Raw genomic sequence first — 27,404 nt, 5'->3', positions numbered from 1 at the left:
TTCACTGTAACAGATCCAGGTGTGAATATTTCCCAAACAAACTCGTGGGCTCCCGCCCGCGGTGCCGGGGCTACATTATGGGGAGGTGTCGGGCTGTGGTGAGATAACTGGGGTGAGATAACTATGGTGAGTGGATGGTGTTGACAGTTTACAGTATACTCGGGGATGATATTACATTCAATGAGATCTTAAACGCCCTCAAGTGGTTTCTGAAACACACAGGGCGTCACTGTTTGGGCTCAGGTTGCCATGACACTGCAGATGGACACTGTTAAGGGCACACATGGTGTGGTCAGAGGACAGAGGAATAAAGGTTTAAAGGAATGGAGAGATGGATAAACGAGTGAGAGCAATGGAGTTGACGGCGTCCTAATCAAAACCAAGTCTATTGGTCACACAGTTTAACGTTATAAAGCGGCCGAGCAAAAAACTTTCTATTACTAGTTCACAAATAATCAAAACCTGAATTCAAGAAATGTCCGAACAAATCCAATTAACAACTCAAATAACACTGTATCAGTAAAAACCTGCCCAGGGACTGTGGTTGAAAATGTGCCAACAGGCTAAATCTGGCACTTTTACTGAAACATCGATTCATGTGCTGTAAAAAAATACAAATAAACTCAAACTCAATCCAAATGCAATCTTTGCATATATACACCAAAAAGATATACTAAGAATGATATGTACAGCAGTAGATACACTGAACAAAAAAATATAAACGCAACAATTTCAAAGATTTTAGTTACAGATACAGTTCATATAAGGAAATCAGTCAATTGCAATATTTTATATTGGGCCCTAATTCAAATAGGCCCTAATCTATGGACTTCACATGACTGTGAATACAGATATGCATCTGTTGGTCACAGATACCTTTAAAAAAAGTAAGGGCGTGGAAACCATTCAGTATCTGGTGTGACCACCACTTGCCTTGTGCAGTGCAACACATCTCCTTTGAATTGAGTTGATGAGGCTGTTTATTGTGGCCTGTGGAATGTTGTCCCACTTCTCTTCAATGGCTGTGCGAAGTTGCTGGATATTGGCGGGTACACGCTGTCATACACGTCGATCCAGAGCATCCCACACATGCTCAATGGGTGACATGTCTGGTGACATGACTGGTGAGTAATGCAGGCCTTGGAAGAACTGGGACATTTTCAGCTTCCGGGAATTGTGTACAGATCCTTGCGACATGGGGCGATGGCGGTGGATGAATGGCACGACAATGGACCTCAATGCAGAACTGCAGTCAGGTCAAGATCCTGGTGAGGACATGGTTACACATAGTCTGCGGTTGTGAGGCTGGTTGGACGTACTGCAGAATTCTCCAAAGCAGGGCCTCCGGGGTGATGCAGTGGTTAAGTGTGCTGTACTGCAGCGCCAGCTGTGCCATCAGAGACTCTGGGCTCGCGCCCAGGCTCTGTCGTAACCGACCGCGACCTGGGAGGTCCGTGGGGCGACGCACAATTGGCCTAGCGTCGTCCGGGTTAGGGAGGGCTTGGCCGGTAGGGATGACCTTGTCTCATCGCGCACCAGCGACTCCTGTGGCGGGCCGGGCGCAGTGCGCGCTAACCAAGGTTGCCAGGTGCATGGTGTTTCCTCCGACACATTGGTGTGGCTGGCTTCCGGGTTGGATGCGCGCTGTGTTAAGAAGCAGTGCGGCTTGGTTGGGTTGTGTATCGGAGGACGCATGACTTTCAACCTTCGTCTCTCCCGAGCCCGTATGGGAGTTGTAGCGATGAGACAAGATAGTAGCTACTAAAACAATTGGATACCATGAAATTGGGGAGAAAAAGGGGTAAAATTTAAAAAATAATAATAATATCCAAAGCAACATTGGAGGCGGCTTATGATAGAGAAATGAACATTATATTCTCTGGCAACAGCTCTGTTAAACATTCTTGCAGTATGCAAATCAATTGCACGCTACTTTAAAACTTGAGACATCTTTAGCATTGTGTTGTGTGAGTGGTCTTTAATTGTCCCCAGAACAAGGTGCACCTGTGTAATGATCATGCTGTTTAATCAGTTTCTTGATATGCCACACTTTTCAGGTGGATGAACTATCTTGGCAAAGGATAAATTCTCACTAACAGGGATGTAAACAAATTTGTGGCCAACATTTTTGAGAGATAAGCTTTTTGTACGTAGGGAACATTTCTGGGTCACTTTATATCAGCTCATGAAACATGGGACCAACACTTTACATGTTGCGTTTACATTTTTGTTCATTGTATATTAAAGTGAGCTATGCTATTCCATATGTTCCAGCCATTCTGTCACCCATGTCATTATATCCCACAAAATAAAGTATTCTCTCTCTCTCTTTCCTCTCTCTTCTCTGTCTCTTAGTGGTTCCGGTAGCATACCCTGAGCTGTCAAGGCCAAGTCTAGAGAACAGATCAGAAACAAATGTTGTCTGGCACTCATGAGGAAGGGAAATATGCCTTATCTTAGCTTTAGTGGGGGCTTTAGGAACGCACCTCAACTCACACGCTTCCCCAGCCCTTAGCCCAGTTCCATCAGCCCCGAGCCCTGAGGAAGAGCAGCTCCCAACCGCTTTATCTGAGGAATGTGGGAATGTGGTCTGTGGAGGCTTGGAATAGAGGGATAGGAGAGAGCGACAGGGCTTACTGGGAGAGAGGGATCAGGGGTGGATGGAAGATCTCTATATGTTGACAGCCCCCTTCTCCAAATGGACACCTTCCCCTGAGCGGGAATACCCGGGTGGATTAGAGGCCTGGTTAAGAGCCAGGCCAGAGCCCTCACCCCCCACTCTCCCTACACACAGCCCTGCCTCCACCTCTTCATGTGCCCGAGACAGAGGGCAGCTGTTTTAAGAAGAACAAATGCTATCATAACCCTCAGCTTGGAAAACCAACTATTAACAGAGAGAGCGGAGGGAGAAAAAGAGGGAGCGAGCCTCTATAGTGGTTTACGTGTGTGTGAGCAGTGAACACTCCCTTCCCTCTCTCTCTCTCTCTCTCCCCCTCTCTCTGCTCTCATTCCATTTCAGTCGATCTCTGCCTCTCATCCCTCGTAATCCGTTATCCAAACAGTGAAGTGTAAGTATTGACACACAGCCACATCGTCTGTCTCTGCCCTGTCTGCCGGGGATTCACTTCCTAAACAATGGCCCAGAGATAGAAGGGACGGACTAGCCCGACACACACTTCCCGCACACCCACACACACACTTGCAGTTTGCAAACACTCACGCACTCACACATTCACATGTGGACACACACAGATGGGCCCTTCCCCGCATACATGGACACTTACTCCCATACACACACACAGGTGTACTCAAAGCAATCCTAAAGATACTATCTCTCATAGCTTATAAAGCAGCAGGACTGTATGCTATTGTACAGGCTTGGCCGTATTTCTCCTTAAGGATTCCGTTCCAATGGAATAAACAGGCCCTGTAGTGACGAATGGCTCCCGAGAGGGCTACTTTTCCTTCACTGTCTCTCTCTCTCTCTCTCTCTCTCTTTCTCTGTATCTCTATATTTCTCTCTCTCTCCCTATCCTTTGTCCATTCCTCTAATAACTGGGCCGCTTGCCGGCACACGGACCCCGGCCCATCCATAACCAACCATCTGTCAGATCGAAACCATCATGTGTTTGCGTGTGTGTGTGGGTCCACGTGCGCATGTGTGTGTGTGTGCAGTGTGTACGTGTATGCCTGCGTGCGTGTGTATTTCAGAGTATATAAACCATGTGTGAGAATGGGAGTGTGTGTCAGGAGGCTTCACACCACACCTGCCACACACACACACACCAGTGCCCAGCCTGTTAGCTCCTCTCAACACATCGTATTCATGTATGAGCCAGCGTGGCGTTGCTAATCCATACCGTTAAGGGTCAGCTATCGGCTATGGAGCTGCTGCTGTACTAACAACAGGATCCTCCACATGTGTGAATGGGAGCGGAATGCATCACAGATGTTAGCCTTATGCATAGCCTACTGTACTTAGCCATGGAGGCCTAAACCTGTGAAACTGGCGATGTACAGTTGGTCTGTATTAGATGGGCAAAATGATAGAAGAGTCACATGCATGCTAAAAAGAAATGCAATTTCAGTTGTGAAGGGCCACACTGTGTGCACGCTTTTACACCAGCCCAGATTTATAGTAACACTAATTGTTTTCAAGATTGAAGACCATGTCTAATCACAATTAGCTGAATCAGGTGATTTAGTGCTGGGATAAAACAAAAGCCTGCATACACTGCAGCTCTTAAGGACCGGAATAGCACCACTTAAAAATACATGAAGACAATGGGAGCTATAACTCTTCTCTGACTGTTTGAGTGTTGAGTTATGGCAGGAGGTCCATTAGCTAAATGGAGAATATGCACATAGCAGTAGCCCTAAATGACCAGTAGCCCTAACCCAGACCCTGACCCCACAGCACTCTGAACAATCGATTCCACACATCCCATAATAACCCCAGAAGGTCAGGCCACAGTAAATCTCAGGGTGATTAAACTGAGGTGACACCGAGGAATGTGCTAGCAATGACATGATGTCACACACTGTGAGGCATTCCAAGGACTTCTGGTGACAAAATGTGATTAGTAGAGTAGAGTGGTCAATGACTCACATGGGCCATTGTTCTCGGTGTCGATTGAAGACAGTGGACTGCTGTGGACTGTCTCATTCATTTAAGGTAGTTAAGTTTGACAGTGGAGAAAATGTTGCTAAACGGGTCACATGTTAAAACATGCCCTCACATGTTAGAGACTGGTGGGGAACGTACATGCACAGAATAGCACACACCTCTGTTTGATAAGCCAGTGCCCTGACCAAGAATATGGTCCTAAGTTTTTCCTGACCACAGGAACTGAATGAGAAAAACTCAGTGCCCTAGAACTCTCGGTCAGAGCACTAGAATACCAAAGACAGAAGTCTAATATTCAGTGGTCTAACTGCCTCACAACATGACCCACCACCAGAACTATCTTAGAACCCACAGGTCAATGCCGGGACCAATCAAGCCACTGCTCTGGCCACAGTGTATTGAAGCCCAGCTGTTATCAATATCAGCTGTCTGGCTGGCTTCCCACACACTGCCAGGTATCGTGTGTTCTCAAAGAGCGTCACCCTATGATGTATTGAGCTGTTTGGGAGTGTTGCCTCTGATCTAAGGTAACAAAAGAGGCACATGAGCCGCCCAGCTTGTGTGTGTGTGTGTGTGTGTGTGTGTGTGTGTGTGTGTGTGTGTGTGTGTGTGTGTGTGTGTGTGTGTGTGTGTGTGTGTGTGTGTGTGTGTGTGTGTGTGTAGGAGGCAAAGTTACTCCCTATGATAAGGTCAGGCCCTCTCATCTCTGTGTGCTGATAAAGGGAATACACACACCTTCACACACACTGTCTACGCAGCCATACCAGGCATCAAAGCAATGATAAGACACCTCATATTGTTTTGTCCAAGATCACAATAAAATAAATTGTGTCTTGAAACGGGAAAGGCATTTCAAATCAGCTCATTACATGAGGAGACAATCTGGTGTTATCCAGCCCAAACTGAGGTAAACACAATTCTGAAGGAACAAAGCACGGTATCTGTCAAAGTTGATCTGTTAACCTTTTACTGCAGTGGGCTAAATCAGGGTCACACAGAGTGTTTCTTGGTGGTCTTAAACAAATCTACTTTGAAACCAAAGTATACACCTCACACACATGGTTATGGGCTTTAAAAAAAGAAGACGCCTGTACCATGTCAGATATAGAGTTAAAATGTATTACATTTTGAGTTTGCATCCCAATATTACACTTTATATACATCACAGAAGACTGAAATATAACAAAACCGTTAAACATAGAAACACCAGATTTTTCAGTGTTTAAAATAAAAAGATGTTTATCGTTTATGGAATTATGAAAACTATTAATAACGTTCCACCCATGAGGCCACTAGAGGGGGATTTGGTCATTTGACTGCAGGAATGGGACCCTGGTCTGGGCTTGTACTAACTAAGGCCTTGAGTACCTTTGGATTGTGTAACATTTTCCTATTATTATTTTCAAAAGAATTCAAGCTCTGTCAAATTGGTTGTTGATCATTGCTAGACAACCATAGACTTCAAAGTATATTTAATCCAAACTGTAACTCGGCCACTCAGGAACATTCTCTGTCTTCTTGGTAAGCAACTCCAGTGTAGATTTGGCCTTGTGTTTTTATTGTCCTGTTGAAGGTGAATTCATCTCCCAGTGTATGGTGGAGAGCAGACTGAACCAGGTTTTACTCTAGGATTTTGCATGTGCTTAGCTCTATTTCGTTATTTTTTTATCCTGAAAAACTCCCCAGTCTTTAACGATTACAAGCACACCCATAACATGATGCAGCCACCACTATGCTATGAAAATATGGAGAGTGATACTCAGTAATGTGTTGTATTGGATTTGCCTCAAACATAACACTGTGTGTTCAGGAAAAAAAGTGAATTGCTCTGCCACATTCTTTGCAGTATTACTTTTGTCCCTTGTTGCAAACAGGATGCATGTTTTGGAATATTTGTATTCTGTACAGGCTTACTTCTTTTCACTCTGTCAGTTAGGTTAGTATTGTGGAGTAACTACAATGTTGTTGATCCATCCTCAGTTTTCTCCTATCACAGCCATTAAACTCTGTAACTGTTTTAAAGTCACCATTGGCCTCAAGGTGAAATCCTTGAACGGTTCCCTTCCTCTCCAGCAACTGAGTTAGGAATGACGCCTGTATCTTTGATTGGGTGTATTGATACACCATCCAAGGTTTTATTAATAACTTCACCATGCTCAAAGGAATGATCAATGTCTGCTTACCAATCTATGCGAGGCATTGGAAAACCTCTCTGGTCTTTATGGTTGAATCTGTGTTTGAAATTCACTGCTTGACTGAGGGACCTTACAGATAATTGTATGTATGGGGTACAGAGATTAGGTAGTCATTCAGAAATCATGTTAAACACTATTATTGCACCCAGAGTGAGTCCATGCAACTTATTATGTGACTTGTTTTGCACATTTTTACTCCTGAACTTATTTAGGCTTTCCATAACAAAGAGGTTGAATACTTATTGACTCAAGACATTTCAGCTTTTCATTTGAATTCATTTGTTAAAAATATAGAAACATAATTCCACTTCAACATTATGGAGTATTGTGTGTAGGCCAGTGACAAAACATCTACATTTAATCCATTTTTAATCAGCCTGTAACACAACAAAATGTGGAAAAAGTCAAAGGGTGTGAAAACTTTCTGAAGACTCTGTATATATGGTTTTACAGTACCTCTGACGAGGAGGAGTAGTAGGAAGGATTGGAGGACCAATGCGCGGCGTGGTAAGTGTTCATTATATTTATTATAACTCAGAACACTGAAGAATAAAACAACAAAGAGAACGAAATGAAACAGTTCTGGCTGCTGCAGACACAAAACAGAAAATAATCACCCACAACTCAAAGGTGAAACCAGGTTACCTAAGTATGGTTCTCAATCAGGGACAAGGATTGACAGCTGCCTCTGATTGAGAACCATACCAGGCCAAACACAGAAATCCCAAATTATAGAAATAATAACATAGACTGCCCACCACAACTCACGCCCTGACCATACTAAAACAAAGACAAAACAAAGGAACTAAGGTCAGAACGTGACACCCCAACCTCCTTCATTCTGAGATTCAACAATAAACCTGGCACCAGGCCAGTTCTTAAGGGCATAAAGCAACAACATTAGTGAATCTAACACCTAAGGATTCCCTGGCACACACAGGGGCAGTGCCACCCGATCCTGGAGCCACCGGCCCACCAGACTGTAAATCAGGAGGGCTGTGAGACGCTGATCTGGCCGTGAGAAGAAGACGAGACAGACAGGAACGCTGATCTCGGTCTCTGATAGCACAACTACACAGAGCCCCCAACTCTTCCCAGTTCTCGCACGACTCACAAAAGGCCGGGCGCAAAGAGACCAGCAGGGAGATCACACCAGGACCGACATGGTGGTGTACACACTAATTATCTCCACACCATGCTTGCAGGGGCACAATGGGCTTTTCATAGCCACCTCGTACACTACACAGGAGACGCTGGTATCAGGGTCGGGACCGCTGCCATGTATCTGATACCCCCTTTGATCTAATGTGAGTGGTACTCTGCCCCTTAAATACTACACTACATAGAGAGGGGGGAAGAGAGAGGTGGCTGGACTTGTTTGAGGAGATGACTGTCACAGTGTGAAAGGCTGATGCTGGGTTTTGTTTGGGGGTTGACAGGCGTGTTATGAACAAGCGTTGCTGGTTTTGTTCGGCGAGTGACATTCTCTCAAAGAGAAGGGCCAGAGAGGCCTTTGTTGTCCATGTCCAATGACGTGAATGACGTTCAGGACCTGGCCCACTGCCAAAGGGGAGTGGTCAGCAGATCACGGCCTGATGACGTCACTGCTGACCTACAAATCTGACACTGATACACTCTGGCAAACATTTCCAAATGATGCTCTACTAGTATGGCAAACATACACTCACTAACACACACACGCACACATATACACACACACACAGAGATACTCATGCTCATCTGTGTATACAAGACTGTGTGTGTTGAGTGACACCCTCCCAGCTGTATTTCTGTATCTGTTAACCAGACGAGGCTGATGGTTGTGATAAGCTCATACTGTTCCATCACACACCCAGGTGGCTGGGATTACACATCAGACTTAGATCATCTTAGATCAGAAACTCACACAGTGAACAGCTTGGATGGAGAGACACGTTGATAAAGGATGGGGTCTGGATTTGGAAAGCTCAGACTCTTTCCACTGTGGATGATTCGGGTAGCTAATAATGAATGTGTTTGTTTCCGCAGACAAAATCGAGATGAAAAGATCTTGGGAACAAGAAAGAAAGAGACATATACGCGTAGATAGAAATATGGGGTGAGTTCCTATCCTCCTCTCCTCTCCTCTCCTCTTCTCATCTCCCTCCTGAGGTAACGTCAGTCCACTAGGGGTGCAGAAAACATTCAGAGGGGCCCTGCTCAGCCTCGGAGCTCCGCTGATTTAAAACACCTCATCCATCTGGCCTTACACCCCCCCCCCCCCCCCACAAAAAAATAGCCAACTGTTTATTTTATTTACTGCTCATGGAAAATAGCTGTCTGTGAGCCTCCAGCACTAGGTACCCTGGGTTATCAGTGCGCCAGCATTAAGGAAAAGCACATGTTTGGCCTGACATGAGAAAGGCCTGTCAATAGGAATGGAGAGACTGACTGGGGGAGAGAAAGAGACACAGAGCGAGAGAGTGGAGACTGGTTTCACTGGTCCCAATCCAGCCAACTGCCGACAGGCATGCCTCTTTTCAAATGGCTGCTTCGCTGAATTTGACCAGTCTGCAAATATTTCAAGGTAAACGCAAAACACATTTTATACGTTTTTTATTGGGTGTATAGAATACTGGGTGATAATAAAGAGAAGTTTGGCTCAAGGAGATGGTTTTATGTTAGCTACTGATCTAAGGTCAGTTTTCCATCAGTTTCACTCTCTTAAAGGACCATTAAGGAAGACTGAGGACAACAGAGAGAGAAAGCTGAGAAAAGGCATCCATCTCCCCCACCTCTACAAAGCCAAGCACAAGAGATACACACCACAGAGGGCTAATGAAAGTGTGTGTGTGTCTGTGTGTCTGTGTGTCCGTGTGTGTGTGTGTGTGTGTGTGTGTGTGTGTGTGTGTGTGTGTGTGTGTGAAATCCTATCAATGTCACAAAGGTCACGCTCCCTCAAGATAACCCGGGGAGATTGCTGTGGGCTCCTGTGGGATTTTTTTCCCTCTCTCTTTTTGTGATTAGGTGTCACGATAATTTCCTTGGTGTAAAGACGAAGCCTTTCATGTTGCGGGTTTCTCAGGGTTTACTGGGCCATGTCGCAGGCCATTCAAACCCATACAAAGCAGGGTCGCAAAGCAAACTACACACTGTTCATTCTTTATACATTTGCACAAAGACAAATCCATATTTGCCTAAGGAGGTGTTCTGCATCCTGATAGGGTTTTTGACCTGTTTTGGTTGTCAATGGGTGGCTGTTTGTGTTATTTCAAAGGGAAGCAAAAGAAACTGGGCTAGTAAAAACAGCATCATGTGGCATTTACTGAGCACCATGACTAGGATGAGCTTATGTTGAGGACCCACACACACACGCAGACACACACCAACAAACACACACAGCGGCTTTTCAGTGACAACTGTTTACAGCTGATATGTTAATGGTTTGTGTAATGCCATTCCGGCTCTTCCATCCCCCAGTGCAAGAACTGGCCTTTTAAAATCCCTTGCTCATCAGGAAACTAATTTACACGTTGGGCTCAGATTTGGCAAGCAGCTAAAAACTTGAATGACATTCCATAATTAAAGTGAACCTTTCCAATTACACACCCCCCGCTGAAGATATTTACACCTCATCTGCCTGTGTGCGTGTGTTACTGGAGCTCTGCACAAATGTCATCTGTGAGCATCGGTCCTAGTTCTGAGATGGACAAACTAACAGAGCAGGATGACGGGATTTCAGAGAGAAGAAAGGAGTGAGTGATGGGGATTGGGTTGAGATGGAGAGAAGGAGTGAAATATTGAACTAGAAAGATGAAAGGAGGAATAAGGAGGATTAAGAGAGAGAGAAAGCAGGACTGGACGAGAGAGAGAGAGAGAGAGAGAGAGCGAGAAAGCAGGACTGAACGAGAGAGAGAGAGAGAGAGAGAGAGAGAGAGAGAGAGGCGAGGATGGAGAATCTACGGAATGAGGGTGAGAGGAAGATAGGGCAGGACAGTAGTGATAAAAGGAGAAAGTGAGGAAAAAGGAGAGTGAGAGTGGTTTTCCTTCCGTGTGTGAAACAGTTGGGACTGGCTGGAAGTCACACGGGGCTGGGGTGGAGCGGTTGTGGCTTTGCTACGTGCCTTTCTGGCCTCCGATCCCAATCATTCATACTCCCCAGCTAGGCCACAAGCCCACAGGGAGCGACCCTGCCCTGCCCTCACAGTGGTTCAGACTTCCTGTGGGTTCCTTCCTGCCGAGAAATGCACTCCTGCTGCCGCTCCTAAAACGAAGGAATGTCCCAGCTAAATAAACAGATATGACTTAGAAATCCAAATAAATGCTGTGATGTTTTACAGTGTAAACGTACATACATTGGAGTGGGGATTGTAGCCCCTTGGTGATGTGCTGAAACATACAGGCCGTGCCACTGAGAAAAGGTGTCAGACCCCGTTAGAGGCCTTTGGCTGGACGCAGCTCAAGTACAACTTGGACAAAAGCACTGCTTGTCTCCCCTCATTAAGTGATTTAAGTCCCGTGTTCCCAGGTTCCTTTCATCGGCCGCCAAAGTGAACACACTTTTCTTTTTTTTACAAGAATGCCGGGCCGCGGAGATGAATAGAGCGAGGGGGAAAGCTGGAAGTTAGGGCCAGGGAACTGGGTCAAAAGCTGAGTGGCTACGCTAGCCATGCCTATTAGCGTCCCCAGTACGGAGGGCCATATGTGAATGAACAGTAAGGGCCTACACTGGGAAAACAGCCCCTCACTGGGAAAAGGAGCAGCCACTTAATCCATTAACAGTTCTCTCCCCAAAGAACCAGCTTTTCCCATGGAGTTTTAGTTCTGTAAAGTGCTGCTATTTTCACATTTCTTGCTAACGAGACATAGCTGTCATGGGGGAAGGGGGGACTACTGCTCAGTGCTCTGACCAGCCCCAGGGGTGTGATGCTTTAGCAGACTGGTGTCATAATTACATCTGATAGCCTATTGGATATCACACAGTTTGCATATTTACTCTTAAAACACCGTCACAGTGCGTTGGGATGTGAGTGACGCCCCTGGGCTTGGTGGGAGGATGGAATGTGGCCAGAGAGAGAGTGTTAGCGTTCGCTGGCTGGGATGAGCTCGCTGGCAAACACACACTGTTTCAATTTGTACCTGAAAGACAGCAGGCTCTTCTGGGCCATTATGTCATCTGTTTGTGAGCTCTCTAATTGGAGAGCTGTGGAAGGAAGGCTAGACATGCTGCTGCAGTACAGTCCTCTGCTGTACAGGGGGTACGAGCAGTTCTCATAATGAGCTGGGTTAATCTGAGATCAGTTTGTAGAGGAAAGGGATGTATTCAGAGTCTCAGTTTGTGACACATAATTCGCAGAGGGATGATAAATGATACAGTGTGAAAAGCAGCACATGCACATAGTCAGTTCTCTAAGTTTCCATAGCCAAGTCTCTCCAGCAGGGGCCCTGGCTATCGTCTGTAATCCTGGGGAGAATCTCAATTGCATACTTCTCGCGTCCTCTCTCCTCACCTCCTTCTCAAAACCCATTGGAGGAGGTTAGAGGGGCGGGACCTCTGTCTGTCTCATCCAATTGGTTTTGAGAAGCAGGTGAGGAGAGAGGACTTGAGGAGTATGCAACAGAGATTCTCCCCTAGTGGGAAAGACAAGCTCAGGGAGGGTTCCACAGTTCATCAGCCCAGTGGGTGTGGCTACACCCCAGCAGCCAACCTCAACCCCCTGACATTACACCACAGCCATGAGGTCAGAGGGAAGCTCTTTTCTCCTCTTCACAAATAAGTGATTTTTCTATCTCCCCGTGAGAACAGCAGCAGATAATGAACCTTTGGTGCTGGGGATAACACGTTCGCTTTCACACGCGTCAACTCCATTCTGAACCGTAACAAAAGGCTGCAGGAAGACATTGGTAGGGAGGGACCGCGAGTCGGGGTACACTAAAGCGCATTTCTCCATCTAAGATGTGAGGGATGTGGGGAGATAATGTGGCTACTGCAGATCTGAGAATTGTGTTACATGTGGGGCAATACAAACAGATGAGGACACTGTTAACATTTAAACTGCACTTTATTCACGGCTATCGAAGTTCATTAATCACAAACTCTGGTCAAAACGCTTATTTACAGGGGGATAAAGTAATTCATGGCATGATGTGCTTGTCAGTTGTGTGTGTGTGTGTGTGTGTGTTTTAAGACCTCTGTCTCCACACAGCCTGCAGACTCATTTCCACACCAGATTAGATGAGAGTGTCTGTCTGGGCCAGAGTGTGGTTTCAAATTAAAATCATGCAGTGCCACACAATCATCTGAAGAGCATCTGTAACAGCCATGAGCACTGAGCACAATACGAGGCCCACAAACAGTGAACATCACACCCTGCTGCTTACTGTGGTACCGCACATCAAGCTGTACACACAGCCCGGATACTGATAAAAAAAACAAGCATCTGCTATATGCAGTCATATCCAATCACACATTCACATCCATTAACAGACGCAGAGGAAAGAGTACGGTATACAACTTGGGAAAACGCCTACTAAAGATCCATACGATACGATGCATAGTATCAGTCCTGTGGAGTCACGCCAAGAGGGGAGGAAATGACATCAGAGGTAAACTTTAGCCGTTCCAGTATGGGGGAGTCAGCTGGGTCGGAGGTGGAGGGTTGAGGGGTGGGGGAAGGAGAGGAGTGAAAGGCTGTGAAGTCCCTCTCCTCATATCTGATATCAGCCCAGGACTGGGAGTCAGCATATGTGACAGACGTCTGGACACCAGGGCAGGGAGGGAGGGAGAGGAGGGTGAGGGGTTAGAGAGGGAGAGACAGAAAAAGGAAAGCAGATAGAGAGATGTGGAGAGACAGGGATACAGATAAATCATTCTCAAGAAAAGGGGTAAGAGAGAAAGAAAGTGAGGAACAGAGAGAGAGAGAGACGGGTGGTTATAACCTTCTCACATTTACTTCAGATGTCTTGGGCTAAAGGAAGGCGCCTGTGTGTGTGTGTGTGTGTGTGTGTGTGTGTGTGTGTGTGTGTGTGTGTGTGTGTGTGTGTGCGCGTGCGTGCGTGGTTACTATGTGGCATGGACACTATGTTGTGGATACTGTTTTAAAATGATTGCTCTGTGCTTTTCAGTGGCTATATGCCCCAAAATAAACTAGCACTGCCACACAGCATAAATCCAACAGTGCATTAATGGCCTCCCTTTAGGCATGGGTACAGATGGAATACGATTTCCACATGGTGTATCTGCCACACTTTTGGTTATCAGTGCTGATCTCCCAATGAAAACGCAGCTGCTCTATGCCTCATTGGTTGCCACAGGTTCTGGCTTAATTCTTATTGGTGAGTTTCTGACTGATCACACCTCGCTTCCATTGTCTTTGGGCTTCGATTTGCATAATTCCTATCCCTTACACTAGCCTAGAGGATTTGTAATTCGAAATACTCTGGGATTTAAATAACAGGAACAAAGCTACCAAATGGAGGAGATCATTAGACCAGCACAGGCAAGCACTGTGAGCCACACTGCCAGCTGAAACTGAACGGCAAAATGATTAACACAATGATATAGATCTATTAAATGAAGCCTTGAGTTTACCTAAAAGTTTTATCAGAATTATCAGTTATTTCAATGTTTTCCAGAAACAATTGGGGCAAAATCCAGTTGCACATGGTCAATTTTTAACCAATAGAAAAGGAGAATTGTAACCAGCAATATTAGCTCAGCCCACCATATTTCCTATCATGTTGCTGGGCAAAATTTCCAATGAGCCTGCCTCCGTCATACTATGGTAGCTTGGTTGGTGGTTGTTAAACGTGTGTGATGTGTTAGCCGGTGTACTTCTTTGGCCCCCTGTGTATCGTGTGACTGACCTCACTAACAGAACTTCTGCATTGCCCAAAGTAGCAGTCACAAGACTTCAGAACCTAACAGACCAGAGGCTTTTTTTCAATCAATTCTCTTTTTCCCCCGTCTTTAATCATTCGATATGCTCCAATAGGCGAAACAGAGGAGTAGTGACAGATTTGGAAGCCGTCACGAAACACCCATGGTTGGATCAAAGGTCCATCCAAGCACTGAAATGCCAGCTTCCTAAATAAAACTGCACTTTTCTCTTAGACTGAGAGATAAATAACCATTATATCTAGAAAGCACCATTCACCTGACTGTGTTATTTACTCATTCCACAAAATATGGTTAGGGCCTCCTTTACATAACTTATTAACTTATCAAATAACTAACTCAGCACGAGGATCAAAATGAAAATACTTGATTGTATTTCAAACAATTCAAATGTAATTATTTTGTATTTTCCAGTTGTTGATCGATGTCAGAAGTTCATTGTACATGTGATTTGATCTATACCCACCACAAGACTCTTATGAAAATGTTTCGTTTTTTAGTTTAAAAAAAATAATAATTCTCATCTATCTAAAAAATAGTTGGCGATATTTTATTTATTTGCTTAAAAGTTGTCTTTATATCTTTCTAAATCCGTTGTCTTATAATAAAATATTGTCTTCAATTTTGGAGTAATGTAATTGTTGAAATATAGCTAGCACAGTCCAATATATATATATTTTTTGCTTCACTTTAGTGAATGCCTTGATTTCGTTTTTGCTCTTAAACATAGGCTACAAACAAATGCCCTAGCGAGTGAAAACACCGATATTGCAGAAGCATATTATATGTGACAATTTACAACTGTTTTCGTCACCATGTGAGGATGAACATATCAAAACAATCCATTCTGGTAAATATTACTAGTAGTGCCTCTCTGTATGAGCACTACCTGGCTGGTTCCATGTCTGGCCCTAAAACATCTCTGCCCAGAAGTGCACTTAAAGGGCCTGGGCTTTGGTCATTAAGATCATAAAGTCCTGCTCATAAATATGTTTTACTTGTTCCTTGAGTGTGCTCACTGCTTAGGAAGTCTTTACAGCAGAGCGGTAATATTATTTTCTCCAGACAGACCTGCCCATTGACTTATTATGGAATACTGTAACTGGCCAAATCATAGCATGGCTCAAGAGTTTATAACTGAAATCTAAAAAATATTTTCTCCTCTAATAAGCTGCTATAATATACAATCCTTTGAGAATCTTGATTCTTACAAACATATAGTAATAAATATACAGTACATTGCTTGGTCTGATAGATGGATTCCATGAAATAGATGTTAGGTTTTAATTAGTACAACTAAAATATCATCACTTTATTAGATGACTGTTGGCCGTATTCAAATGACATAACGATGGAAAATAAATTGCTATCTATTTCTAACAACTAAAGGTTTTCTTTAAAAAAATGTAAAAGACGTTAATTTATCCATTGAAAATTAAGGCATTTTCGTTGATATATTTGAGTGCTAGGCTGACTTACATTGAAACATTTCTACATTCTTTTTTTATTTAACTTAAAAATAAAAATAAATCTAATATAGTTGTAATTGTCTCACATCTATCCAGTACATCTGGTCCCTCTTGTCTGTCCCATAGTACTATAATACTATTGGGAATGATACTGAGTTTCAAGCTCTGATCGCAGCATCGTAACCAGGAACACAGGTATTTCAAATGGGTTTCAGGGGAAGTCCTGCAGCTTTTATTGCATTTTTTTGTTGAGAAAGGTAGTCGACTGCTTCAAAGTGGGACAGGACAGGTTATCTGTGACCTGGCCTCTTTGTTTAGTAGACAACGGAGGGTTTTTTGGCCATTAGTGTCTCTTTTGTAGTGACTTGTCTAGGTGTGATATACACCCTGTCACTAGAGATCCAGCACTAGAGATCCAGATCCTGCACAGCCAATCTCTGCTACATCTAATGCATGATAAAGGAACAAAGACAATGCCTTGTGACGCAATGTACCCATAAACACCACAATCCAGGCTCATTCACATGACCAGTAAAATGCCAAATGACTTCAATTATAATCAATGTCATGTAAAAGTGTAATGCTACTCATTCTCTATTTCAGTTGAATTTAATATGAGAAAAGGCTAATAAAACCTATGACAAACTTAGCACATCATCTGCAGACTACAGACTGCTAACTGCGGTCGGTTGTCTGATTCACGGGGAACGTAGTATTCTGCTTCAGCGAAGACGTCTTATTGGTGGGAAGATGTTGAGCTGTGATTGGCTGGGAGGGTGACATTCTGTGTCGAGCTCCACGCACCAGAGGATGGGGACCTGTTACTCCAGATGTCCTCTCATCGTCCCCTCCAATGTTTGCAGTCGCACGCACGCGATCCCTCGCTCCGCCTGGCTGCACCCTCTCATCGCATTACTTCTGCTATTCTAACTCCGCCATCAATTATGCACTAGAATAACTGAGGGACCTGGCGGAGCCAAGACATAAAGGGAGATCATCAGCCCGGGCCCTGCGAGCATCTGCCTGCTTGTTCCCACTGTGTTGCCGTGAGGAGTGATACGGGTGCCAGGCCGCCGGCTCAGCTAGGGTACCGGCAACCAAGGCACAGATACAGCTATGCTAAGCTAGGCTAGGGCACAAACGCAACATGGCTATGACACAAACACAGCCAAGCCATGACTATGTTGCTTCTACCATTGTTTTCAGTCTAAACTAACGTTGTACATGCTTTTGGAGAAATGCATTAAAATCACAATCAAAACAACTTTGGTTAATCATATCTAAAGCTGTTCGTTGTCTCCTAAGGATCTTCATGTTTAATTAAACAAGGGGCGGAGCCTGTTCAGCAAGGCTCCCAGGATTCTCAACCCGACTTTATTTCTTGAAAACAAAATGGAGTCGAATTTGGAGGGAAATGGCGGTCTCTGCTTCCCTCCCCGTCACAAGACACAGCTGGGAGTCAGGCAAAGAGGAGAGAGAGACACCTATGAAGACAGAACAAATCCTAGCAGTCTGAGATTTCAATCAACAGTGCTAAACTTGGGGTGATGATAAACTCATATGATTTCATCGAAGTCTCTTAACATCAAAGAAACATGGGGTGAGTGAGAAAACATGTATGTATTATGGAGTGAGACAAAATGTCGACCCCTGCATTAAAGTCATGGTGGTCCTGACCTGGATTTCTGCTGGTTGCGTGTGAAGGTTTGCTGTCCAGGCTCTACTGTGAGATCGCAAACAGCTTTTTAATATTTCATGGGTTCCAAAGCACTGAGCATGCTCAAAGACAACAGGAGGACATACTCTCTGTCTCCATGGGCCAGAAAGCCACACTAAAGGTCCTGCAAAGTCACATCAAGTTAACGAAAAGAACATTGTTCTTCCCAGATATCTAAATGTGACTTTTTTTTTAATTTACTCCGAAATTACATTATCAATGCCCTTTACCTAATCTGTCCACGGGTGCCTGAAATGCCACAACTATGCCAAAGATCATTGCATACACTAAGCTAACCCAATATATAAGACTTTTCTTAACATGCTATGAAAAATAATGAGCTTTCATCAGATAAAACAAAATTTCATCAGACAAAAGTAATATTTACTTCACTTGAACCAAATGAATTAGAGAGGAGGAGCACAGTACATTCAACCATTAAAAAATGTAGGCCAATTTCGTTTTCAGAGTGTATCAGTAATTCAATCTGATCTAATCAGCAAATACAATGGGGTGAAAAAATAATACTACACACTTCATCTACCCTGTTTGTCTGTAAGTCTGATGCAATCACAGAAGAAATTCTGTAGAAGCAAAATGTCTTAATCCCCCACCAAAAAAACAAGACCTTGAAAGTTAGTCACCAATGAAATGAGGAAACTTTGCCTCTTGGAGAGGGATATTTGCTTTTTCTTTCATTTCAAAAGCCACATTGACCCAAATAAAGTTCCCGAAGCATTACACGGATGCTTGGCTGTAATCACATTTGTTTTATATCGTGCATACTTTCCGGACAATTTGGATTCATTTGGAATAGTATATACCAAGGTCTGTAAAACACAGCTCCCTGTGCCAATGTGCCTGGTGGGAGCCACAAGCATGCCAGGTCTGTGTGCCATAGACCAGAGAGTAGCACTGGTGGAATTCCAGTTAGCAACACTAAAACAGCCAAACTGTCACAACCACACCCTTCTGGAGCTATCTCAGACTGAGCACTACGAACAGCAATCATGACTAATTACTAAAGACAGAGGACGAGCCAATCCTCTGTAAATAACCAGGCTTTAGGCCAGGGGTGTCAAACATACGGCCCGCGGGCCAGATCGAGCCCACGAGGTAGTAGAAAATGTAGGCCCATTAGAAGTGATAATGGATCTACATACATACAGTTCCATACAGTTATTGCCAGCTCGCTAATAATCACCCGAATGAACGACAGTCAGGGAGCATCAAAAGTTCCAAAAACGATGAATAGAGGACTATTTTTGACATATATTTTTGACGGTGGTGAAGTATAACACATTGAAGACCGAACGCAGCCCTGGGCGAAATGAGTTTGACACCCTTGCTCTAGCCCTCCAGCTGCAGAGAGCTCAGCTATGGTCGACAGAGGGAAAAGAGATCCTTCCGGTTCTCGTTCTGACTCTCTCTCTCTCCCCATCTCTCCCCTGATTTGCACTGAGACAATTTGTTCTCTCCATTTACTTGATCCATTTAAAGTCTGCAGTGCAAAATGCGTCCTTGATTTCCTTTCCTCGGGGAGAACGTTCTGCAATAGGAGGCGTGCAGTAGATAAGGCAATGCTACTGCAGCTCACCGTAGGAGAAACTGTTCAGACCCTACACTTTCCTGGCGGATTCTGTTTGTTGGGCCCATTTTCATTACCTTGGCCTTGGCCTACTGTGCATAGTCCTCTTTCATTGTGGGCTTGTTCTGCTAAAGCGTACTGTAAAAGGAAGCTCGGATAGCCACTCACCACTCTACTGCACAGAGGCCGTCAATACAGAAGCCCCCGCACACCACTACACTGTCTGTCAGGAGGCTTTAGGGACTCTTTAGGGCCTTCAAGCGGCAGTTCCAGAGGCTTTACTGCAGTCATTAGGGGCTGTACCTGATTAATGTGAATGGTCAGGCAGGCCCTGGCTTTCTGGGGGAAGAACAGAGCGGGGTGAAGGGTCCCACAGGAAGTGTTTTGTGTCTCCACACAAAGGGAGGCTGACCTCTTAAGCCCCTTAGAGCCTCTCTGCTTAATACCCTCACTGGTGCCTACAAAGACACAGTGGACGCCATTTCACCACTCACATTTAAACAGCACACAAAAAGCCCCGCCGAGACTTAAACCTTAAGAAACAGCAGAAAAATGAACCTTGGGAGCGCTGAAGTGAGACTTGGAGATTAGGGGCTGGAGGGTTGGCTCTAATCCACTGACTGGCCCGCGCATATTAAATGGCGGATGCCGACTTGCCGAGCTATACCACCGATCGGAAAATTGACTGAAAACAAGTTTACGGAAGTTGCTGAGAATGTGATCTGCACAAAGTTTAACAGAAAGAGCATGGCAAAGACTTTCTATCCAAAAAGGGATTAATTGTGTGGCGCTCTGAATATTGAATATTCCTGTAAGGTAACAGAGAAATCCCTACTTACACACAGTTAACACAATAAATGTTCACCAGCAAGACACCCACTTAAAACACCCTCCTCTTTTTCGTCCCTGTTAGTCAAGCAGTGGCAGCCTTGTTAGTTTGAAGAGACTGACAGGGCCAAGGCACCTTTCTCTGTGTGCAGGGTAACAGAGCAGTGGGACAGACTGCTTTCTCCACAGGACTATTTTCCCCTTCAGAGAGGGCCAGGACAAATAACCTCACTCTCTGACGCCAAGAGTTCCCTGAGAAGATGGCTGCAACATGCAGCTCCATCCACAGGCTAAGTAAGGGCAGGTGTGGAAATACAGGTTTTGACCTCATGCCCATGGCATGGCCACTATTTCCCCGGGTAACCCTGTGTCCCATCTCCGGAAGCTTCTCTTACCCCTGTGGACTGTGTCTCGCTCCCGTTGTGTGCCCCTTCCCCTTCGCCTCCTTACGTACTCGCCCTCACAAGAGCCTGCCACAACCACCTTTCTCTCTCCCACTCCCCTCTCCTCCAACTCTCCCTATATGCCTGTCTCGCTTTAAGAGCATGCATAGTTAGAAGACGGCTATGGGGCCGCTGAGTACGATAGGAACAATAGTGTCCTTTCACGCGGTCTGGGCTGGGGCTGAGAGAGGGTTGCGGTCCTGAGACCCAGTCAATATTTGGACGTGGCTGCTTTTTGTTTCCGTTTTGTATCCAAGCGGAACCCAGCAGCAGGGAGCCGGGAAAAGGCTGAGGGGGAAAACAAAGGTAAACACTCTGAAAAATGCAAACGGAGCAAACTCACAATGCCACTGGGAAACTATCACAACATCAACTTGTCACAAACTGGAAAGTGGTGTATTGTTTCTTAAGTGGAGATTAAAAATGTTGCCAGAATAGAGAAAGCAAGCAGCCAAGGTCATTTCGTAGAGAGAACTATCTGTGTCTGTAAGGGCAAGGATGTTATGAGGTGGAAAGAGAAGCCACTGAGTCATTTTCACATTTCTTAGGTGTCCTCACAAGGACTGCAGAACCAAATCAATGTATACCAAAGTAGTGGAACCGGAAGACAGACGAAAAAGTAGTTTGATTGTCTTCGATAAATATGTCACATCTGTTGTAGAAAGATTTGAGGGGCATTAACGAAGCTTAAACTGCAGTCCCTAGGGTGACAGTGCTCTTGTAGAATGCTGAAATCCCTCTCCCCAGCTGTCAGGTCGTTAGTCCCACCCAATGAGCCTCTTTGATGAGGAAGAGTATCAGTTTCCATGGCATCGGAGACACAAACAGCAGGAAGATTAGGGACTCAGGAATGATTCTCCACTGATTCCACCTATTAGCAACAAATAAACACCTTGCCACAGCAATGGTTGCATGTGGTCCCATATGGAGCCTGACGGTTTTAATTAAGCAACTATCACACTAAATACAGGCCGGTGGGGATTTCTCTAATGCTAACTCATCAATGGGCAATAATCTAATCGTTAACTTTACTTACAAATTGTGTTTTTAATTACACATGTATTAACACAGTATTACTGAAGAAAATGCATGACTAGCCCCTCCACCGTGTTTACACAACATTCACGCATGTATGTTAACCAACAGCCATCCAAAGATAGCCCTTCTCCTCCAATCTTTACAAGACATTTTATTTTGTGGCCGAGCAATTTCTTTAGCTAATTACTACCCATATAGCACATTCTTATAAGACGGGCACTTAAAAATGATGCTCTCTTAAAATGTGTCACTAACAAGTCAAACAAAACACTCGGACTTATTATAATATAGGGTTATTCCATTTGATTTCAATCCCTTTTTGACTGCACCTCTTTTGATTTGAACAAACCTTTCCATACACGTTTGCCCATAGTAGAAGTGGTCATCAAGTGACTTTTTGGACCTGAATGCCAAAACATTCAGGAGATAGAGGTGCTCAATGTTGACCCATTTTGCATTCCCCACCATACCATGAGACATCCATGTCTTCATCACTGGAAAAGATAAATGGTTGAGTTTGATAGCATTTAAATGCTCACAAAAACAGTTGTCAAACTATTCCATAATTTTGTGATTATATATATATTTTTGTAACTTTTTTAGCCTTTAACGTCAATTATCTGAAAACGCGGTCAACAACGATTTTTTTTCATTTTTGCACATGTAGTTTAGACCCTATTTTACATCATCTGAGGTATTTGTGTTGTGCCCGCCATCAGTGGTCTGAAGGGACTGGTCCATTCAATTAATTATATTTCTATGAATGGAATGACAAGAGTATGCTGAGTCTCAACTGATGGCGGGCACAATGCATGCACTTCAGATTATGCAAATGAGGTTTTAGGGTACAACATATGTGAAAATGTAAATAATCGGAGTTGACACGTTTTTAGATCATTGACGTTAAATGTAAAAAAAAAAAATAATAATAATTATTGATTTATATTTAATTCAATAAATTATTACATTGTTTGGCAACCCTGTTTGTAAACTGTTAAATGATATTAAACTGAACCTTCAATCTTTTCCAGTGATGTCTTGTGGCATGGTGGGGTATGCAAAATCTGTCAACTTTGAGAATCTGTATTTTAAAAAAGTCACTTTCTTAACACTTTCACCATGGGCAAGCACTGAAAGTTTCACTCAAATCAAAAGAGATGCGGTCAAAAGTGGATTGAAATCAAATGGAACGACCCTATATCCAGTAGCTCAGAAATGTTATGTCTCCTCAACAAGCACTTCATTTTTTTTTTAATGAAGGTGATTATAATGACTTGAGCGCCTCACTGTCACTGATTGAGTCATTTGCACCTCCGAGCATGACTGAATCCTTATCATAGTTACACTACTGTTCCACTGCTTTTGATTCCCACTGTTGGAGTGTATCAACAAAGTGCGTCAGAATGTTGAGAGGTTTTTCTTGAGAGATATTGGGAGGGAAATAGGAGCAACGTTTATTAAGCGCGCAACAAACATGACACCATCAACCTACATGAGTTTTAAACAATAGAAAATGTCTTCACCATTTACATTTTTCACGAGTCACTTCCCATTTCAATTTCAGAGTCCCTGTAGGGGATTTCATGAATGGCTGAGTATCGACTGCAGGACTGCAGGGCTGCTGCGTTGGGTGCCGTTTTTCTACTGTGGTCAGAAAAAAGCCTAATCTGGAAGTTGTGACTATACCCCAGCAGGCTTCGGGCTCTGATGGCTGAGTATAGTTACATTACCCAGCAGGGGCCATGGGCCCAAGGTCTAACACAGAGCATGGTTATATTAAACGGCAGGGCCAGTGGCCCCTGAGTCTTAGCATGGTGCATGGTTACATTATACAGTGGGTTGGGTTTGGATTAGGCCCCTGAATGAGAAAAGGAGAGTCAATTTAGAGTTAGTAATTTATTGACTTGAGGAGCCCTATTCTCCTCAGACAAAACCCAGGCAGGGTGCTGTTTCATGGCCGTCGCAGAGCCTCAGAGGAGAGGCAGGCTCTGCCCTGGGCTTAACCCTGACTACAGTCCCCTCTGTGCCGCCATGTGATGGTTAACCCAGGGCCTGCTTGATTACCACAGAGTGTGTGACCTCAGCATGTGTGTGTCTCTCACAGGAGCATGCACCACACTGGGCCTGGGCACTGCTGAAATACCCCTCTGTGTTCCCCTCATTGTCTGCCCCAGCATGTGGTTGGGTGGCAGGGTAGCCGGGACGGGGGGCATGGCTTTGGAGGAGCAGGACTTGGGAAGCTGGAAAGCTTTTTTTTTTTTTTTGGCAGGAGCTGTTGGAATGAGCTGATGCCACTATGGGAGTGCATCAAAGATGTTATCTGTTCCAGGAAAAGAGGTAGAGAGGCAGAGAGCCTTGCCTTTGATGCCACCATATTTGCGTTAATATCTCACCCGTTCTCTTTCTTCTCCTAACTAGCTCATTGCACACACTTTGCCTCAGGGTTACCACAAAAAGACACACAAGTACAGCATCATCTGTTGATTCCGTGCAAAGCAAAATCACCCCAACGGACCAGTTTCTTCTCCCTAAGCATAAATGTTGAGGAGTCATCCCGAAACTGTAAATGTCAGGAAAAACCTGATAAGGTACAAAGGTGATATGTTATGCATGACACGAAGTGGTACACTCATACTACAAACTATTTTCTGAGAATCAGGCCATCCAGTGTGAATAACAGTTAGTCACCTGGGGAGTCAACTCAAAGCTGTAGGCTACCTGAGAATAGTATTGCACAATTAGCATCTCTGTCAAATAGCAGTCACATCTGACCATTCCATTACAGTGGGTAATTACAGCCATTGCTTTACCCTTGTGACCACACTAATTGGCAACTTTGACCAATTACAATAAAACACAAATGGCAGGTGGAAACCTAACAGAATATTTATTGTATTTTATTGTACAACCATGAGGAAAGGCTTTTAACATGTTATAAGAAGGCACAAGTGTTGTTGGTTTTTGTTGTGCGTCATATGCAAACGCCTTATCATTTTTCCAAAGAAAACTGGCTGATAATATTGAATCTTATTCAAGGCAACATTTTAGATGTGTTGAACAGACACTTGGATACATTCGTAGCCAATTCTAACAGATATCAATAGCTACTGCTGCTACAGAATAATTGTCCTACGGCCGAATCAGTAAAAGTGAACGCGTTAAGAATCCGACTCACACATAGAATATTCTACATGATCAAATTAACACCCGATTTCCCTCATTCGAGAGATAAGCCACATCATTTTCCATTAGTTAAATTATAAGCCTACCTAAAATGAAAGCCTTTCGCGGCAACAGATCTGTGGACGCATCCAGCAGAACCAGGATAATATTAATAATCATTCTGGTGTATTTACAGTATAGGATATAACAAACTTATTGATGAGAGGTAGATAAGATATATGTCACGCAACATACACGTTCGTCTTTGTAAATGATTGCCGATGTGCATCAATAAAATGTATATTTAGGCTAATACACCCAGTGAATCATGGTCAGTATAGTAGGGCAGAATATTTCAAATTCACATTGTAACAAATATCATATGGTCTACGGGCCATCCACCTCCAACCAATGTCATCAATTAAGTTGATCCCGCATGAAGTTTGTGACCGTGGCCCATCCCTGACACACATTGCCGTTACGCACGAGACTCACCTGGGGTTGGTCCGGTTCCAGTAGACCGCATAGCGGTCGGACACCACCTTGGAGGCCGGCTCTTGGCCGTAGACACACGTCCATAACACCAGCGAAACGCATAGGATCATTTCCATCTGCGGCATGGCTCCCGAACTTGGACACGTCAAGGTCCCTCTCGATGCAGCGTCTGGCGCGGTAGAATTCTTCAAATGAACAGAGTGAAATTAGATTCACATCTGAAGGCTTTTAAATTATAATTGCCTTATGTCTTAGTTGACTGCTCGAGTATAACGCATTGATTGGATTATTTCACGAGGCAGTTATTGTGCTGAGGCTTGAATTGACATTTGTAAAAAAAAAAGTTGTTTTTTCATTCAGTAAAAAAAAAGCAATGCCAGTTTGTGGAATAAAAATTATTGCAATTGGTGGGTAAATGTCTTGATTATTAATTAGTTGAGGATCCGTTTAAAAGACAATATTTCAGTCATTGTTTTTGTCGTGTATTCATAGCAACAAGAGTATCCTCTTCGACCGCAGAAGATGTGGGATGTCACAGATATTATAAACATGAATTTTAGCTTTATAATAGTTTTCTCCTGTAGTCGGTCTACCACAGCCTACACAAATGAATAATTATTCTCTCGGATCAACTCTTCTTTGGGCACCAATAGTTTCTGTAACTATAGGCCTACGCAGCGTTGAATTGTTGATTTTCAAGTTAATAAGAGCGTGGTCCATGCATAAATATGCTCTGAAATGTTTCTATAACATTTGAATAATAATTAACTCCACAGAACCAGCCGGCTACAGACAGTGCCAAATCTTCCTTTACTAGCGCGGATGTGTGTCCGTGTCGTCGGCGCTGTCGCTGTATTGTCACGGCTGAAGAACCGCTGAAGAACTAGGAGCAGCTCTTTCCTTGAACCGGAGTCGTTCAAATGTGCCGTGGCAAAAAACGAGTTCATAAAATCCTTAGCATGGACACAAATACTTCTAAGTGTCGCTTGAAACGAGGCAAATATAAGCAGGAGCGGTGGAAAGTCGTGTAGTTCAGCATGAAGAAATCAACCCATGTCAGAGCAGCGCTCGCTCGGCCATGCATGATCCCCCACTGTGCCAGCGCGGGTACAGTTTCAGTCTCACGCACAGTCTCATTGGTTTGCATTTTGAATGATGGGCGTTTCGCTTACAAAAACAACATCCCTCCTCCTGAGGAGGTGTATCTGCTTCAGTGCTTCCTCAAGCGACAGATAATTTATTTCACAAAGTAGACATACTAGGCATGAGGGCCATGGACCCTAAACGAGATTATCAAGATCTGATACCAGCTCCGCAGGTCGGTTACAGGTTTACACCTTTCACCCAGGTTGATGCTGTCTTTACGCACACATAACGTATTTTGAAATGAACCATGTTTTTCATTATACAGCATTGTGGAAACTTATGCTGCAACTAACCACTGAGTCGTATTGCCCGCTACTGTATTTTCTATCATCCATTGAGATCAAATAGTTCATTTACTACACATTTAGCTCCTGTGTTCAATTCCATTTCGATATACCAGTGTGTAGAATGAACAGTTCAGTTAAACATGTGAATAAAGTGACATGTATGTGGCACTCTGCATTACTTCCTACTTTTTGTCAATGTATTCAACATTCAAACATCGGGCAAGGGCAATCGATTACTGTTCTACCCTGTCTTGCAGGGTTTGCTGACTTGTAGGCTTGGCTACAGAGACTGATGCGCAGTATCGGTTTTTGCTCATACCATGCTTAACGCAGTAACCTTCCAATGTTTCTTGGCGCCCCACAGTGGAGAACAGGATAATCGCTTATTGGAAGGCAGGAAGGTAGGCTTTAAAATAAAGTAATTCGATTCAATATCAGGTAATGTGTTATGTTTTCTATATTTGTAATCAATGTGATTATTTTAGGATTAACATCATAGGCATGTAGTAGGGCCAATTGTTAAGGTATTTATT

The 27,404-nt window shown here is 44.0% G+C and overlaps 1 protein-coding gene across 2 annotated transcripts in view; it reads right to left on the bottom strand.

Annotated features, from left to right (window-relative positions):
• Nucleotides 1-26,561, bottom strand: part of LOC110509759 (ephrin-A5) — a 52,057-nt gene extending 25,496 nt beyond the window's left edge. For both annotated transcript variants that reach the window (XM_021590843.3, XM_021590845.3), the window contains exon 1: nt 25,439-26,561. In XM_021590843.3, coding sequence (XP_021446518.1) covers nt 25,439-25,563 — 125 coding nt within the window. In that variant the 5' untranslated portion in view covers nt 25,564-26,561. The remainder of the gene's footprint in view (nt 1-25,438) is intronic.
• Nucleotides 26,562-27,404: the final 843 nt, after the last annotated feature.

This window comes from Oncorhynchus mykiss, chromosome 29 (genome assembly GCF_057628025.1).
Source record: "Oncorhynchus mykiss isolate SJ-2025 chromosome 29, ASM5762802v1, whole genome shotgun sequence".
In the NCBI taxonomy this organism is placed as follows: Eukaryota; Metazoa; Chordata; class Actinopteri; order Salmoniformes; family Salmonidae; genus Oncorhynchus; species Oncorhynchus mykiss.
The sequence above is the reverse complement of the archived record's forward strand: the minus strand, read 5'-3'. Positions and strand labels throughout refer to the sequence as shown.